Source organism: Gavia stellata, chromosome 1, assembly GCF_030936135.1.
Source record: "Gavia stellata isolate bGavSte3 chromosome 1, bGavSte3.hap2, whole genome shotgun sequence".
Taxonomy (NCBI): Eukaryota; Metazoa; Chordata; class Aves; order Gaviiformes; family Gaviidae; genus Gavia; species Gavia stellata.
In genome coordinates, this window is record NC_082594.1 from 38,100 (window position 1) to 54,223 (window position 16,124).

Consider the following 16,124-nt stretch of genomic DNA (forward strand, 5'->3'; position numbering starts at 1 on the left):
AAAAAAAAAAAAAGAGAGAGAGAAAGCAAGCCATGGGGACCTGGATGTCAAGAGATGACCTGACTTCACCTGCAGAAATAAACAGAAAAACCGCGACAAGAAAATTCTAACCAAAAACCAGAAAAGATTAAAAGCACAGAATGCTCAAAAACACAGGACACCCATACCATGCAGTGATTGAGACAGCCCAAGGGATGAAGCCAAGAAGATAAGAGGCCCAACGCAAAAGTGGCAAGAGACACCCGAGCCCAATTACCTACAAAGATCCCTAGGGAATTTCAGAGGCAGTCAGCTGATGGAGAAACCCACAACGGCATGATGTGGCAACTCAAAGATCTAAAACGGACACCTTATGACTATAGAAACGGGTGTTAAAAACACAATGGATAAACAAGGACAACAGAACATAACATGACTAATACTAAAGCAAACCTCATTTGACAGTTAAGGAAAAAGGCAAAACTGGGATAGCAGAAAAGGCTTACATGCCCAGGGACCACAATAAAGAAAAGTCCCCTGGCTGGAGATTGGTACAAGCACAAATAATATGCATCCCCTTCTCCAAGAAATTCCAGGGAAGATAGTGACAGAAACCTGCATTGGAAATAAGGACTAGTCTATCCCTCTTAAGTAGAGATGACCATGACATTCAGATGGATGGTTACAAGATGGATGCAAAAATTCAGTCAGGGAATGCAGTAAGTAAAAAGCACAGGGGAGCAGAAATATCAGAGTTGTGGAGGGTATATTTTAATGTACCTAATGCTTTCCAAGATGAGACTCATCTGATGTTCAGCCCTGGGAATTGTGATGGGAAGGCCCAGATGGTTTACATTGCATGTATCCTGCAGAGAGACTAAAACCGAACAAACCTCATTGACACTCAAATACGACTGCAAAACCAACCTGAGAAAGATTGATGAACCCACCTCCCTTTCCCAACCATCCCCCAATCCCTAAACCCTAGAAACCTCTTCTCCTGAATTGTCAGGGAAGGAACCCTACTCCTTCCTGACAGCTTCTGCCCTGTATTTGCACCCCTGAATCTTCTGCATTGGCCGCTCCTTGGGAGCTGCATTTCTGCACCCTGCCCTGCATTCTGCCAGCACCTCCTACCTTCTGTCTTCCCACAGGCTCCAGGCCCTGCTATAAGTCCACAAAGTAAGTGAATTTCAGACACTTATAACCTACAAGGGTCACGCTGCTAACTGTAAAGCCCTAGGGGCAACACAGGCAGTCAGGAAAGGCAGTGAACCATCCCATAACCTGAAATTCCAGGTAAACACAAGGCACCTAGAATAAAATAAAATAAAAAAAAGCAAACTATTAAACCATCTTGCCACCCCTGAACAGCCAATACAAAATTGTTGACCTAAAAAAACCCCTGCATACAACAAATGTACTTTCTACTATACATGCTGCTTAGCCTTGATTTGTCCAGAAGCTCTTACCTCAAACAGACACCTCTGCTTCTCTGAACATCCAAATAAAATCTGCCCAAATAGCTTAGCCAGCTCAAAAGCTGCAATTAACTGAAAGAACAGCAGAACTCTGACACCAAAGATGACCACAAAGGGAATGAGCTCCTTGATGAGAGCCCTGTGGCTCATATACCCCTGGGCCCCGCCCGCCACCTGGGAAAGGGGAGGGGCGAACCACTGGAAAGCCTAAAGATGGCCGGAGGAGCAGCAGTAAGTGTTCTGATCTGCCTTAAGTTTACAGCAAGAAAAGCACAGAACAGAGAAATTGACCCTTACTAGAAATAACAGTATCTGCTCTTTTACTACAACTTTGTCTATCATGCCAGCAACATGACTGGGTAGGTAATTAAACTTAATTTTACTGGGACAAATGCTAATCTCCCTTTAAATAGATAGAACCAGGTTAAGAGCATACTAGACTATGTGGGAAAGTAGTTAATTAAATATAATAACAACATTGTCAGCAGAAACTATGAGCTTCATTTTCCTATAGAAAAAGCAAAATGCTATGCAATTACAATTCATTTCTAGCAGGATTATACATATTACCTAGCTTCTACCAGAACTACACTCTGGATATGACTGAATGACAAAGCAGGAATAGATCCCATAAGAATCCCTTATCAAAAATATCTCTGGTTGCAAAGTAAGTTATTTACGGTAAATCACCAATTCCAAGTCACAGAGTCTCCTCAATGATCTCTCTGACTGACTCCCTTAACAGAAATAGATGAGTCCCAAAGGACAGAAAACAGCAAAAAAGAATGGAAATACAAGAAATTCATCAGAAACTGTATGAAGCAGCCTAATTAACACCTAAGCGGCTAGAATAAAAATAAACTGCAAAACACAAAAAAACACTATGGGACATGTGTCGATAAAAATAGATGAAGGCTATTGCCGTCTCTGAAATATTCAAGAGGAGATCTGAGCCGACAATAGACATCTTTGCGGTACCAGATACCGAAGACAAACATACTATAAGACATAGAGAATAAAAAGACTGCTCTGGAGCACAAATATGGCTTCGGAAAACATTCTGACAGAACAAGAGACATTATCACAGGGATTAGAGAGGTCCTGAAGGGGCCAGAGTGACCAAAGAAGTCTTGGGGACACAATGAGGAATTCAAGAGTGACTTGAATTGACAGAGCCTGGCAAAAGCCATCAGACACTCTGGAAGGCCACAGAGCCCCACATGGGCCTCGGAAAAGCCCAGCAAAAGCCGTCAGAGACTCTGTAAGGTAGCAGGATGCCTTGCGAGCCTAGGCAAAGCCCAGCAAAAGCTCTGGGGCACTCTGCAGAGAAGCAGGGCCCCACACGGGTCTCAGCAAAGTCTGGCAAAAGCTGTCAGAGACCCTGGAAGGCAGCAGGGCCCCTTGCGGTCTTCAGCAAAGCCCAGCTAAAGCCATCAGACGCTCTGGAATGAAGCAGAACCCTGTCCAGACATCAGCAAAGCCCGGCAAAAGCCCCAGGGCACTCTGGAAAGAAGCAAGGCCCCTTGCAGGCCTCAGCAAAGCCCGGCAAAAGCCATCAGACACTCTGGAAGGCAGCAGAGCCCCACATGGGCCTCAGCAAAGCCCAGCAAAAGCTGTCAGACACTCTGAACGCCACAGAGCCCCACACAGACATTGGCAAAGCCCAGCAAAAGCCATCAGAAACTCTGGAAGGTAGCAGGGCCCCTTGCGGTCTTCAGCAAAGCCTGGCTAAAGCCATCAGATGCTCTGGAATGAACCAGAACGCTGTTCAGACATCGGCAAAGACCAGCAGAAGCCCTGGGGCACTCTGGAGAGAAGCAGGGTTCTTTGTGGGCGTCGGCAAAGCCCAGCAAAAGCCATCAGACACTCTGGAAGGCAGCAGACCCTGTCCGAACATCAGCAAAGCCCAGCAAAAGCCCTGGAATACTCTGGAGAGAAGCAGGGACCCTAACCCTCTAACCTTAACTTAACCCTAACTCTAACCCTTATCCTAACTCTAACCCTAACCTCTAACCTTTATGGCCCTAGCCCCTAACTCTTACCCTAAACCTAATGAATCTAATCCTAACCCGTAACTCTAATGACCTGAACCCTAACCGTAACCCTAACCCCTGACCCAGTAAACCTAAACCTAACTCCTTCCTTTAATTCCTAACCCCTACCACTGACCTTAAAGGCAAGTCCCTGGACTCTTTTTCCCACTAACCCCAATCACTTAAAAGCCTATGGTTACTATGAGCAAGGGTTATGGTGTGCTAGGATTACATTGTGCCAGGCTTTTGGGGTGCTAGGGTTAAGACAGGATTGGCTGAAGAGTGTTAGTGTTATGGAGAGATTTAGGGTTCTGGGGTTTTGGGGGGTATTTTTGTTTATCTTGCATTTTTTAGTTTCTTTTTCAGGGGGTCCAATTTTAGCTTGCGGTCTATTTTAGGACTAGAATAGTAGGTTTGGGTCTGCATAAGATATGTTTTCTGGATGGGTTTTTTTGGCTGTTCTGTTGGTTTAGGTTGTGTTTGCAGCCCTTTAAACATCATTTCCAGTTATATGTGGCTGACTTCCAGGCATCATGTATGATTTGTGTTTCTATCCAACTCCATTCCGGTGGATTTCAGACCACTTAGTGACTATTATGGACAACTTCCATTCCTATAGAACTCAGTTCCAGTGTCATTATGTAGTTTCTCATGTTGCTAGTGCAACTTCCAGTTTAGATTGGACCACTTCTGGTGGTTTTTCAGGTCTTCTGGCCACTAGTGACTGACTTCTGTAGGACTAACAGGCACTTCTGGTTTCCCAGACCAACATACAGCCCACAGAGTTCCAGTTTCAGAGGACTAACAGACACTTCTGGGTTAATGGGAAGACTTCTGGCCCCTAGAAAACGACTGCCATTAAACTAACATGCACTTTCAGTGTTTTGGGAGGTCCTACGGTCCATAGAGTTACACTTTCAGAGGACTAACGGGCACTTCTGTGGTTTAGGGAGGACTTCGTGGCATTCTAGGCTGTGCTGGTATACATCTTTGACCTGAACCTCATTAGTATTAAAATACACCTCGTGGCATAGTGCATGGCTCAACATGGCTGCTAGGAAGCCCAGTGCTCAAAGACTACACCTCCCAGTATGCCAAGCAAACAACATGGCTACCTGGAAGCCCAGTGCTGGAAGGCTTTATCTCCCAGCATGCCACAGGCCCCAGGGTGGTGTGATTTATAGCTGGCTGGGGTTGCTATGCTTTCCTCCCACCCCTGTATGGGACGCGGAAGCTGCCACAGAGGTCTGAGCCCAGCCTCTGGCATGGTCCCGACCTGCCTCAGGCCCCCTGCACATGCTTCACAACCTTCTCCAGGGCATCCTTTTCCTAGCGGTCCCCCTCCACTTTGACATGTCCCCGACCTGACCCAGGCTTCCCTGCAGCACTACTATGGCCCATTAGTCTCCCTACCCCACCCTGGACTTCCTCCAGTGCCCAGACATCCCTGCACGCCTGGGTGTGGCCCTTGCACTGCCCCGTTGCACCACCTTCCCCCACCATGGCCCCTAGCTGCCCACCACCCCAGTGCTGCATCCTCCTCCAGCCCCAGTGTGGTTCTCCCTGGGCCCTGTCCTGGTGCATTCCTGGGCTCCCCCACCATGTATCACCTTGCCTGGGACATTCCTGGTTGCAGGGATGCCCTGCAAGACCTGCAGCCACAAACACAGACCCCTTTTCACCTTCTCTGTGGTTTCGGCCACGGTCTCCAAGCAGAACAGCCCCATCCAGCACATGGCCTCTGTGAGCAGCACAGTCCCCCATGCCCACCCTCAGATGCAGCTGGTACAACCAGTCCCCATGGCCCACAGCTGTAGCCCATGGGGAACAGGGGGCCATCACCATTACCCCCCCCCCCCCCCCCGAGCTGGGACTACCGAGAGGTGGGTAGCAGAGGTGTGTCCCAGCTCTTGAGATCAGTTTGCTGAAAGTTAAAGGGAGAGCCCTGGAATGCACAAAAAGGGAAAAGCAGTATTAAAGGTGACATGAGTAAATTCAGAGCACTGCTGTGCAACAAAAGGAAAGCAAAGTAAACCACCAGGGGATGACAGGGAAGTGGAGGACTCTGGGGGCACAGAAAGGTAAAGTGCGGGGGTGGGGGTGGGGGGGGGTGCGGCGGGAGCACACCAAAAGGAAAACAATGACCCCGGAGCTCACAAAAAAGCACTTGAAAAATCTTGGGACAGGGAAGATAGTTAAACAGGAAAACTTTGTGGCACACGGCAATACAAACCCATGGCCCAGGGGTATGCAGAAAGGCACATGGCGGCCTCATGGCAACCCAAAAATGTGAATTGAGGTGTTCAGAGTTTCTATCAAGGCTAAAGGGACTGCAGGAACCAGAGACAAGAGCACAAAGAATTAAGCAATTGTTTATTAATGCACATAAACAACATCTGGTGGTAAGTCTGCCATGGGGCTCAGTGCCAATACACTGCCCCTTCTCTTGCAACACCTTAAGAGTCATTAATGGACCAGCATTCATGTCTGGTGAGGAAGGGCTGACTCCTGCTGCTGCCTGTGGTGTAGCAAGTCACTGAGTAGCTGTCAGCCACCCCCCCTACACCCTCCAAACACTTTTCCCTTTGGGGGTAGGATTCAGATCTTATGTTTGAGAGAAAAATCCTGCTCACACTTGTCTGCATTTCTCCCCTACCCCTAAGACTAATGCCCTGCAAGAAAATGTCACACCTCCCTGGTCATTCACCACCTCAGCAGCGTGACTGAATGGGTCGTGCCAGCACTCTTACCGAACCAAGACCTAAGATCTGAACACACAGACAAATGCTGGCTGTCAAAGGGGGAGGTTACAGTAGTGATCCTAACCAGAAGAATATTGTACAGGAGTTAGTGATCCATTTAACAGTTAACCATGAGAAGGTGTGGGCCTGGTGCTGTGCTATGCGGCAAATAAAGCTTGCCCTTAAGCCTGTGTTGTGCTGCACATATCCCTTGCTCACAGGATAACGTTAGCCACCTAATAATGGTAGCAAAGGAACCTGCAGACAGCTCCCACTTGGCACTGGCAATTACATCACCTACATGTCCTTCTCTTTATCATAAAGTAAAGCAGCAGGTGCTCAAGTGAACATTTTTTTGTTTGACAGTAGAAATTATGAATTGTATTATTTTGTTAACAAAGTAAGAGCTCAAGAGACCAAGTTGTCAGTGGAACTTCTCCATAGGCAGGATCTGCACTGCATGCCGTGCCCTGACTGGAGGTCCCTGTAACTCAGCACAACTCCATGTTCCCAGCATCTGAAGGGACATTAAGATTATCTATATTATCTTCTTTTTCCTTCTGGTCTTAGTTTCAATAAATGGCACTTTCATCAATACCTTACATAGTCGGAGTGCTTTTCTTCCTGGGATCACAAAGAAAACCAGCTCCAGTGCACTACATCTGTGAACCCATTCTGCACCTGTTGTTTACTTACCTTTGCATCCTGTCCTGACACAAAGCAGCAGGACCTCTATCATAAGAAAAGGGCAACAAGGAATATAGGTGATGCAGCTTATAATGTGAGTTAATTTCATAGCCTGCTGGGGATGTAAACTGGGAAGTCCTTCATGGATTCATAATGCAGTTCCTACCATCACCTGATTCATGTGCATTCTGCAGCAGGAAGATAATGCTCAAGTGCATCAGGTTGCCATTCCTCTTCTGGCTCCTCGCAAACGCCTCAGTGAATTGCACTTATCTTTTTTATTTACACACTCCCCACCTTGAGGCCCTGCCGAGTCACAGGACCTCCCCGGTCTCATCCAGATCCTGGACACTGGCCATTCACAACTGCAGGAGGAGGGAGCTTGATGGGAAACAGAGCCGAGTGACTGCAGGGCCTGCTCCTGCTCCAGTGACTGCCAGCTACTTGGATACACTCCAGGCCCTGCAGGTGCTCTCAAAGGCACTTTGCTTTGTGTATCCCTTTCCTTATCACAGCCAGTAGATGCCATGATGAGCCACTGAGGTTATTCCATCTTCTTAATTTCACAGGTTTATAGACACCTCTTCTCATTGAGGAATTCAGAAGGCAATCTGATTTTTGGATGCCTACAGATGTGATCCCAATCAGCAGCCTCAACCAATTTTGGTACTGCTTTAGAAATCTCCCTTTCTCATTTTCTAGGTTATACTCCAAGGAGTCTCTCTCTAGTAGTTTTCCATGGGGCTTTCCCCAAAACGAAAACCTCCCTGAACTAATTTGGTCATCTTGTATAAAACACATATAGACAGAAGTGTATGTGTCTTCTCAAGAACATCATCCTGGTTTGAACATTGTGCTCAAACACTGTGTTCCAAGCACAGCCTCCTCACCATGGCACCTTCCCAGTCATAGAAGAAGAGTTCAAGTGTTAGCAATGAGGCTGAGTCATGATTTCACATAGCATCCCCCCCGCCCCTCTTTTATTGGTATGTCATTACCTTCCCAGGAAACAAGCAAGGGCTACAGCTAGCAGGGCCTGAGCTGCTGGCAACAAGAATCAGAGGAGCATGAGTTTGTCGTATCTAGACTAGACCTTTTGAAACGTTCAAGTATGACCTATGATACACTTCCTTTCACTATGCTTGAATGAACATTTCCAATGGCTTTTTGACTAAGTGACCTCACTGTACCTCCAAGGCAGCATTATGCAAAGTCATGTCCCTTCTGAACACAGCACTGTTCCCCATTTCCCCTCTAAGGACTACTGCTATCATCACAGAACTACTTTTGAGATACTTTATTTACAGCAACACAAAAAGCAGTACAAAAAAAAGACAGATGAGGTATGCAACCCCTTGTCATAACTGTCCCTTGTAATCCCACCTTTACAAAATTTTGGATACAAAACCTTTGTGGAAACATTCTGCTGCTCTTGGACCTACAAGTGAATAAATATCTCACCACAGTACAGCAGCAGGGTTCAGTCCTGTTTGGTCCCAGTCAGTGGCTGGTCAGGATGTTGCTGAGGCTCAGTGAGACAGGCTCTGGGTTCAGGTGTGTCCCAAAGGAGAAGCAGTTCCCACCACCGCCAATAAGCAACAACTCCTTCTCATTTGGCAGAAAGACACTACTATGATTATGTAGCATTAATGGCCACTCCAGATGCTCCTAAAAAAGGAAAGGAGATTTTGAACATACAGGACTTCAACACATGTGTAACTCATACAGTGCTGTAGGGATATGTCATATGGTCCCTTCATTAGAAAGTTAAGAACAGCCACATCTAGTCCTATCTAGGATCATTTAGTCCACTCTACCACCCACAAATGTGGGCAAAAATAGATAGCTACATAACACAGGCACAAGGAAAACATGATATACTCCTCTAGTATACTACACCCACCTAACAACTTGCAGTTCAGTGATTTTTAATGAGAGAGAATGTCTTTGTACTCCCTGAACCTTTATGTTTTTCCTTCCAAGAACATAGCCAGTCACTTTTTGAATCTATGCAAACCTTTGGCATTCATGTCCTGTGGCAAGGAGTTCCAGAGCTTAACTATGTTTCATACGAAGCACACTTTTGAAGCATATTGACTGCTAGCTTCTCTAAACATCTCCTAGTTCCTACATCAGAAGAGGCAGTGAACAGTCATGCCCTCTTCACCACAAAGGAGACAGCCTAAAGTATATAGTTACACATCTGAGGTCCAAGAAACATGTGATTTTTAACCTGTATATCTGACAATCTGAAGAGAAGCTCTTCCATGATGACCTCCAATATTCGAAAGCTCAGGAAAGTGAACCTTGGAGACCCACTTGTTGCAGGTAACAGACTGTAGCAGTTACAAAACTGGTGTGTTGGCAATTCAATTATTGTTGGGGCCACTGTAATCTGAAGAGGACAGGTTGTAGAGGTTTCCCTTGTAAAATGCTCAAGACAGAAGGCAACTTTTATGAGGGTACCCTCATCTATATTCTTGGAGAAAGGTTAAGGGATAGTGATTAAGGGAGATATATCTGCCCATCATAACTGTTCCATGGCTTTTTCAAGCACAGAGAAAGCTGCCACCCAATGGTTTTGCTGCTATCACCTTCTAATGCATGTATCAAAGCAGTAATACTAATAGTATCCAGTACTGCACAGAAAATCACTGACAATTCCAGTCTTTCAAAACTTGGGACAAATCCACATACACTGTACAGAACTATCAGTACTTTAGCACAGTACCGGTAGGTTCAAAAGCCTACAGAGTTTTGCCTAAGTCAAAGCAAACAGCTCATAAGCAAAGGCACCTACCAATCCATCTACATCCACTTATTCAGTGTAAATAAAAAAGTTCTATTCTTTTAGATACATCTTTATTATCACTGTACCCATCCTCACCGCTATCCAACAAGACTAGCCTATTTTATCTAAAGAATACTAGGCCACATATAACTTCTGCTATAGAGAGTAAGAAAAAAGTAAACTACATTTAAGCATACTTCATGCTTTATGCCCCCAGGAAAATGCTGCAAGGTCAGCCAGATGCACACATACTACCTATTATAAAAACCAGACCGGTCACAAATTCCAGTTTCGTCAAGGACAGGATCCATATGTACAGATATCTGAAGAAATTTGTTTCTTTACATAAAAGATAAATAAAAACTTGTGAAACAACAGAAGCTTTCTCATAGAATGGTTTGGGTTGGAAGGGACCTTTAAAGGTCATCTAGTCCAACCCCCGCTGCGATAAGCAGGCACATCTTCACCTAGATCAGGTTGCTCAGAGCCCCATCCAGCCAGACCTTGAATGTGTCCAGGGATGGGGCATCTACCACCTCTTTGGGCAACCTGTGCCAGTGTTTCACTACCCTCATTATAAAAAAATTCTTCTTTAGTCTGAATCTACTTCCCTTTATAGTAAAAACATTTCCCCTTGTCCTATCACTACAGGCACTACTAAAAAGTCTGTCCCCATCTTTCTTATAAGCCCCCTTCATATATTGAAAGGCCACAATAAGGTCTCCCCGGAGCCTGCTCTTCTCCAGGCTAAACAACCTCAACTCTCTCTCAGCCTATCCACACAGGAGAGGTGTTCCAAGCCTCTGATCATTTTTGTGGCCCTGCTCTGGACCCACTCCAACAGGTCCATGTCTGTCTAGTACTCCAGGCAGTATTATCACAGATGAGGGCTACTCACAGATTTAGACTAAATTTTGCCCAGAGTATGCCAAAATCCTGCTATGTGACATCACCTGTATGGTTGTTCTTCACTGAATCATGGAACAGAATCACAGAATAGTTGAGGTTGGAAGGGACCTCGGAGTATCATCTAGTCCAACCACCCCTGTTCAAAGCAGGCTCAACTACAGCAGGTTGCTCAGTACCTTGCCCAGTCAGGTTTTGAGTATCTCCAATGATGGAGACACCATAGCCTCTCTGAGCAACTGTTCAATGCTCAATCACCCTTATGGTAAAACGTTTTCTTATGTTTAAGTGGTGTTTCCACTATTTCCACGCTGTTTTCTTCTTGTACTTCAGGCAGCAGCTATAGCACAGAGCAATTTCCACCATGAAGTTTTTAATGAAATTATACTACAGACCTCCATAAAGACTAACTGAGGCTCTGGTTTGATCTGTTCTTTTCTTCCATAGACATACTGAAATTACTATGCTTGTGCCCATCTCAGTTCTGCTCCTCCTGTCTGGAATACAGCAGCTCCGTGCCCTCCAGTCTTCTGCGCACTCAGATTCTCCCTCTCATAACACTATTATGTTCTCTGGGCTGGTAAAAGCACTTCAAAATTAGATTCCACCTCAAACAGGAAATGTTTATTCCACTCACAAATTTGCCTACTTTGCATTCCCTACTCCGTTTCAGGGAATAGCCCTAAAGTTACCACGTTCCTTCACACAACACTGTTTACCCTGAAAGAAAAATTTCACTACTTACCACATTAATCGTATAATCCAAGCAGAGACCAGTCATTAAGTCAATGACAGTGATGCCTGGCACAGAGGATGAGTGAAACCACACTCCACCAACAAGCAGAAGTTTTCCATCATGCACATGTGCAGTATGTGAATACCTGCGAGTTCAAAATGAGATTGAACTCCATTAGTAAGAGAGGTAAGTAGAGACAGGCCGAAGATTCACTGCTGAATGCCTTCCACTCACCTTGGGATAAGAGGAGGGTGTGTCTCTACTCTCTGCCACTGAAAGCCATGTTCAAGCTCCCTCAGAAAGAAAACTGAACCTAAGGGCTGTTCAGCGGCTCCCAGACCTCCTGCAATTATCACCCCTCCTTTCCAGCTACAGGCACTGTGGGAGTGACGGCCTTCTGGTATTGCACCTTCAACAGGAATCTACGAAAACATAAGTCCAAGGCTGAAGTTTGCCAATCTAAGTGTCTTATTTGTGTCCAGGCTCTTCAATGATCTCTTCCTGTTGCATGTCCTGTGGGATGTAACGTTCTTTTCCTGCCATAGGATAGGAAGAGTTGCTGGAGCAGAACAGAGTAAGCATGATAGGGAACAATCAAAAAAACCCAACATGTTCCTCTAGGGATGGCTAAGTAGAAGTGTTTCCATTTACACTATCTCCAGTATTTCTCTGGCCCTCAGTATATTTAATATCATTCAGTCTTTGGAGGGTTTTATTTCTGTATGTTTATTAGAGGTAACTTTATTTGCATTCTTGCATGCTGCTTTCTGTTCAAGACATGCACCTGAGAACCTCAAGTTTACAAACACATGGACTAATGCAGTGACGAGCAAAGCAGGTGATCAGTGGCTCAAACCACAGAGCAAGATAAAACGCTGAACTGCAGTACTAATATGCAGAAGCAAAACCTTTAGTGCAAGCACTAAAGGAAAAACTGTAAGAAGAGGAGTTTAAAGGAGTATCATAGCAAACAAGCTGTGGTGAAAATTTTGGAGGCCATCTGGTCCATCCCTTTCTCCTAAAGCAAATTCAACTATATCTATTATCATCTGGAGAGATGGTTATTTAGTAGTTTCTGAAAGTCTGCAGTGACAAGAATTTCTCACCTCTTTAGGCAGTCTATTGCAGCACTTTACTATCTTCACAATTAATAGCTTTTACTAGTGTACAACTGAAGTTGCCCTTTATGTAGATTACTTGTACTACCCAAAGTAAACATGAAGAGTAATTTGTTCATCCTCTCTGCAGCTGTATTTTACAAATTTGAAGATTTATTTCTATCTTGAATCTTCTCCAGACTCAATAGCTACAAGTCCTTCAAAATATTCCCCTGTAAGGTATGTGGTCTGGTCATTCTCGTTGCATACCTCTATAGAACTGTACTGCATCCTGTCCACCTCTTTTTCTCAGGAATCAGCTTTGGGTATTTTACAAAGGTCCTGCTGAGATTAAGAGCACTGAAGAGAATAGAAGGACCAGTTAATATGTCTTGGAGATAACATTCCTGGTTATATAATTTAAAACACAGTTTTGGCCTTCCATAACAGCATGATATTGCTTACTCATGTTTAGCTTGCTGTCTCCTGTAATTATGCATCTCTCAACCTATAATTGTACTATGCACTATTTTTAAAACTCAGTCTATCTTTAATAAACTGCAGTTTGTTTTTCCACAAATATTTCTTCCAAGTCAAAGTAATTTTGAATTTTCATCTCGTTCACTAATGTACTATTGAGCCTACTCTGCCTGATGTTAAGTGCCTATATAATATAAATACTCTTCACTTCATCATTCTTGTCATTAATAATTGGACCCCAGGACTGATCCTGTGGGACACCACCATTTCCACAGAGCATGATTTCTAAATATTCTCAGAGTCTGATTTCCAAATAATTTTACACTACCCTGCAACAGTCATGTTTAAATCATGTTTTCTTAGTATGTTATGAAAGCATCACACAAAATGTGTTGAAGTCCTACTAAAGTCATGATACATGCCCTTTCTTCAGGACAAAATCTACTGCCATGCCATAGAAAAATAAATAATGTTAAACAAATTCCTTCTTGAACTCTTGTTGGTGGTCACTTATCTCCCAATTATCTTCCAGATATTTATAGTCTGTTACTATTAGTTTCTGTATTTTTGAGGACCTAAGATGAAGTTGATTTGGCTTCCATAAAAGAAGTTCAAAGCATATGTGGAGGGTGACAGCATCTGTTTCATTAAGTTTACTGAATCACACTTTCAATGAAATGGAATAATAAGTAAAGGGGGAATTGATAAAGAAAACCACACAGAGACACAAACCTGATAGACAAGGATAACGGAGACAATGCCAAAGATCAAAAGTCTCCAATCACTACTTGATCGGCCATTAAGAAACTCCAGGCATAGCTCTGGAGAGGGCCAACCTGGACTTTGCAACTGATAAAAAGGGGGAAGTGAGGAACAAGAGGATTCAGAAGACTCAAGGGAGGGCCTGTAGGACTAAACAAAACTTACTTATCACGGAATGTTTAGGAGAAGGGGATCATCAGGGACAAAGAGGGGGGAGCGAAGAGAAAAGGGTATAAAGGCAGTCACTGGTCAGTACACTTGTCTGACTGAGCTCTGCGCCTGATCAATCTATCCTATTGATTAAATCCTTTCTTAACTATCTCTGTGTAATATCGCTCTCTACCCCATGCATTTGAGTGATGCAAAGACTAGGTGCGCCTGCAACTGCAGAGACAAGCATTATTGAATATGGAGCCAGCAAGTAAGAATCAGAGCGGGGGGGGGAGGCATTCCTGGGCCTTTTGTGTCAGCAACTGGAGCAAGTGAGGGTCTCAGCATTAGGAGCTGGAGGGGCCACAGATCTTGGGCACATCTTCGTGGCTCTCAAAGACTTTGTGTTCAGAGTACCAGCTACTGGGGGGGCCAGTGTGAGTGAATTTGGGACAATAAACTGGAGTCAGACTGGGGATATAAGCACCCCTGGGCCTGTGGTGCGGTGTGAGTGGGAGTCTCAGTGGCAGACAACTACGACAAGACCACCACAGGTCACAGGACCTGTGCATGTCCCAGATGCAACTACTTCGGTGACCAGGGCAACTCAATCAAGAGAGAATCTCAGCACCAGCAGCTGGAATAGACCATGGGTCACGGCACCCATGTGCCTGGATGCCAGCTGCTGGAGGGGGGACCAGTGCATTTGTATCTTCCCTGAACCTTGTGTGTATGTGACTGTGCATTTCCTAGTCTTGCTCTCAAGACCTTTCACCATCTTGGTTGCTCTCGAGAAGAGAATCATAGAATCACAGAATCAGAGAATATCTTGAGTTGGAAGGGACCCATAAGGATCATTGAGTCCAACTCCCTGCTCCTCGCAGGACTACCTAAAACTAAACTATATGACTAAGAGCATTGTCCAGACGCTGCTCGAACTCACAGGCTTGGTGCTATGACCACTTCCCTGCAGAGCCTGTTCCAGGGACCGACCACTTTCTCAGTGAAGAACCTTTTCCTAATGTCCAATCTGAACTCCTCCTGATGCAGCTTCATTACATTTCCTCGTGTCCTATTGCTGGTCATCAGAGAGATGATCATTAAGGTCAACCTTAATGATTCTGTGATGTCCTTCTTATATTGAGGCACCCCAAACTGCACACAGTACTCAAGGTGGGGCTGCACCAGTACAGTGTAGAGTGGGACAATCACCTCCCTTGACCAGCTAGCTATGCTGTGCTTGATGCACCCCAGGACACGGTTGGCCCTTTCGGCTGCCAGGGCACACTGTTGACTGATATTCAACTTGCCATCAACCCAAATCCGCAGATCTCTTTCCGCGGGGCTGCTCTCCAGCCTCTCATCCCCCAATTTGTATGTATAACCAGGACTACCCCATCCCAAGTGGAAAATCTGGGACTTGCTCTTGTTAAACTTCATACGGTTGGTGACGGCCCAGCTCTCTAGATCTCTCTGTAAGGCCTCTCCACCCTCGAGGGAGTCCACAGCTCCTCCTAATTTAGTACCATCAGCAAACTTACTTAATGTACATTCGACTCCTGCATCCAGATCATTTATAAAAACATTAAAGAGCACTGGCCCTATAATTGAGCCCTGCGGAACCCCACTGGTGACTGGCTGCCAGCCTGATGTAACCCCATTTACTATAACTCTTTGAGCCCAACCTGTCAGCCAATTGTTCACCCATCATATTATGGTCTTGTCTAGCTGTATGCTGGACATTTTGTCCCGAAGGATACTGTGAGAGACAGTATCGAAAGCTTTTCTAAAATCCAGAAAAAACACATCTACTGGCCTCCCTTGGTCAACTAGATGAGTAACCTTGTCATAAAAGGAAATTAAGTTAGGTAAACAGGACTTTCCCCTTGTGAACCCGTGTTGGCTATAACCAATGACTGCATTGTCTCTCAGCTGCTTTTCAGTACCTCCCAGAATAGCCTTCTCCATAATTTTACCAGGCACTGAAGTGAGACTGACAGGCGTGTAATTACCAGCATCTTCCTTCTTCTCCTTCTTGAAAATTGGGACATTTGTCAGCTTCCAGTTGACTGGGACCTCCCCAGACTCCAAAGACCTTTGAAAAATAATGGAAAGACGTCCTGCGATAACATCAGCCAGCTCTTTCAGTACCCTGGTATGAATCCCATCAGGCCTCATAGATTTACGTGCATCCAGCTGGAGCAGCAAGCCTCCAACAAGTTCAGAGTCAGCTGGGAGTTTATCATTATCCCAGTCACGGTCTTCCAGCAGTGGGCTCCGG

The 16,124-nt window shown here is 45.1% G+C and overlaps 1 protein-coding gene across 1 annotated transcript in view; it reads right to left on the minus strand.

Annotated features, from left to right (window-relative positions):
• Positions 1–828: 828 nt before the first annotated feature.
• LCMT2 (leucine carboxyl methyltransferase 2) overlaps positions 829–16,124 on the minus strand; it is a 32,152-nt gene continuing 16,856 nt past the window's right edge. Inside the window, exons 9-12 of the mRNA XM_059820095.1 lie at positions 11,589–11,776; positions 11,364–11,499; positions 8,383–8,589; positions 829–856 (exon numbers count right to left, since the gene is read on the minus strand). Of these exons, the coding sequence (XP_059676078.1) occupies positions 8,422–8,589; positions 11,364–11,499; positions 11,589–11,776 (492 nt within the window). The 3' untranslated portion in view covers positions 829–856; positions 8,383–8,421. The remainder of the gene's footprint in view (positions 857–8,382; positions 8,590–11,363; positions 11,500–11,588; positions 11,777–16,124) is intronic.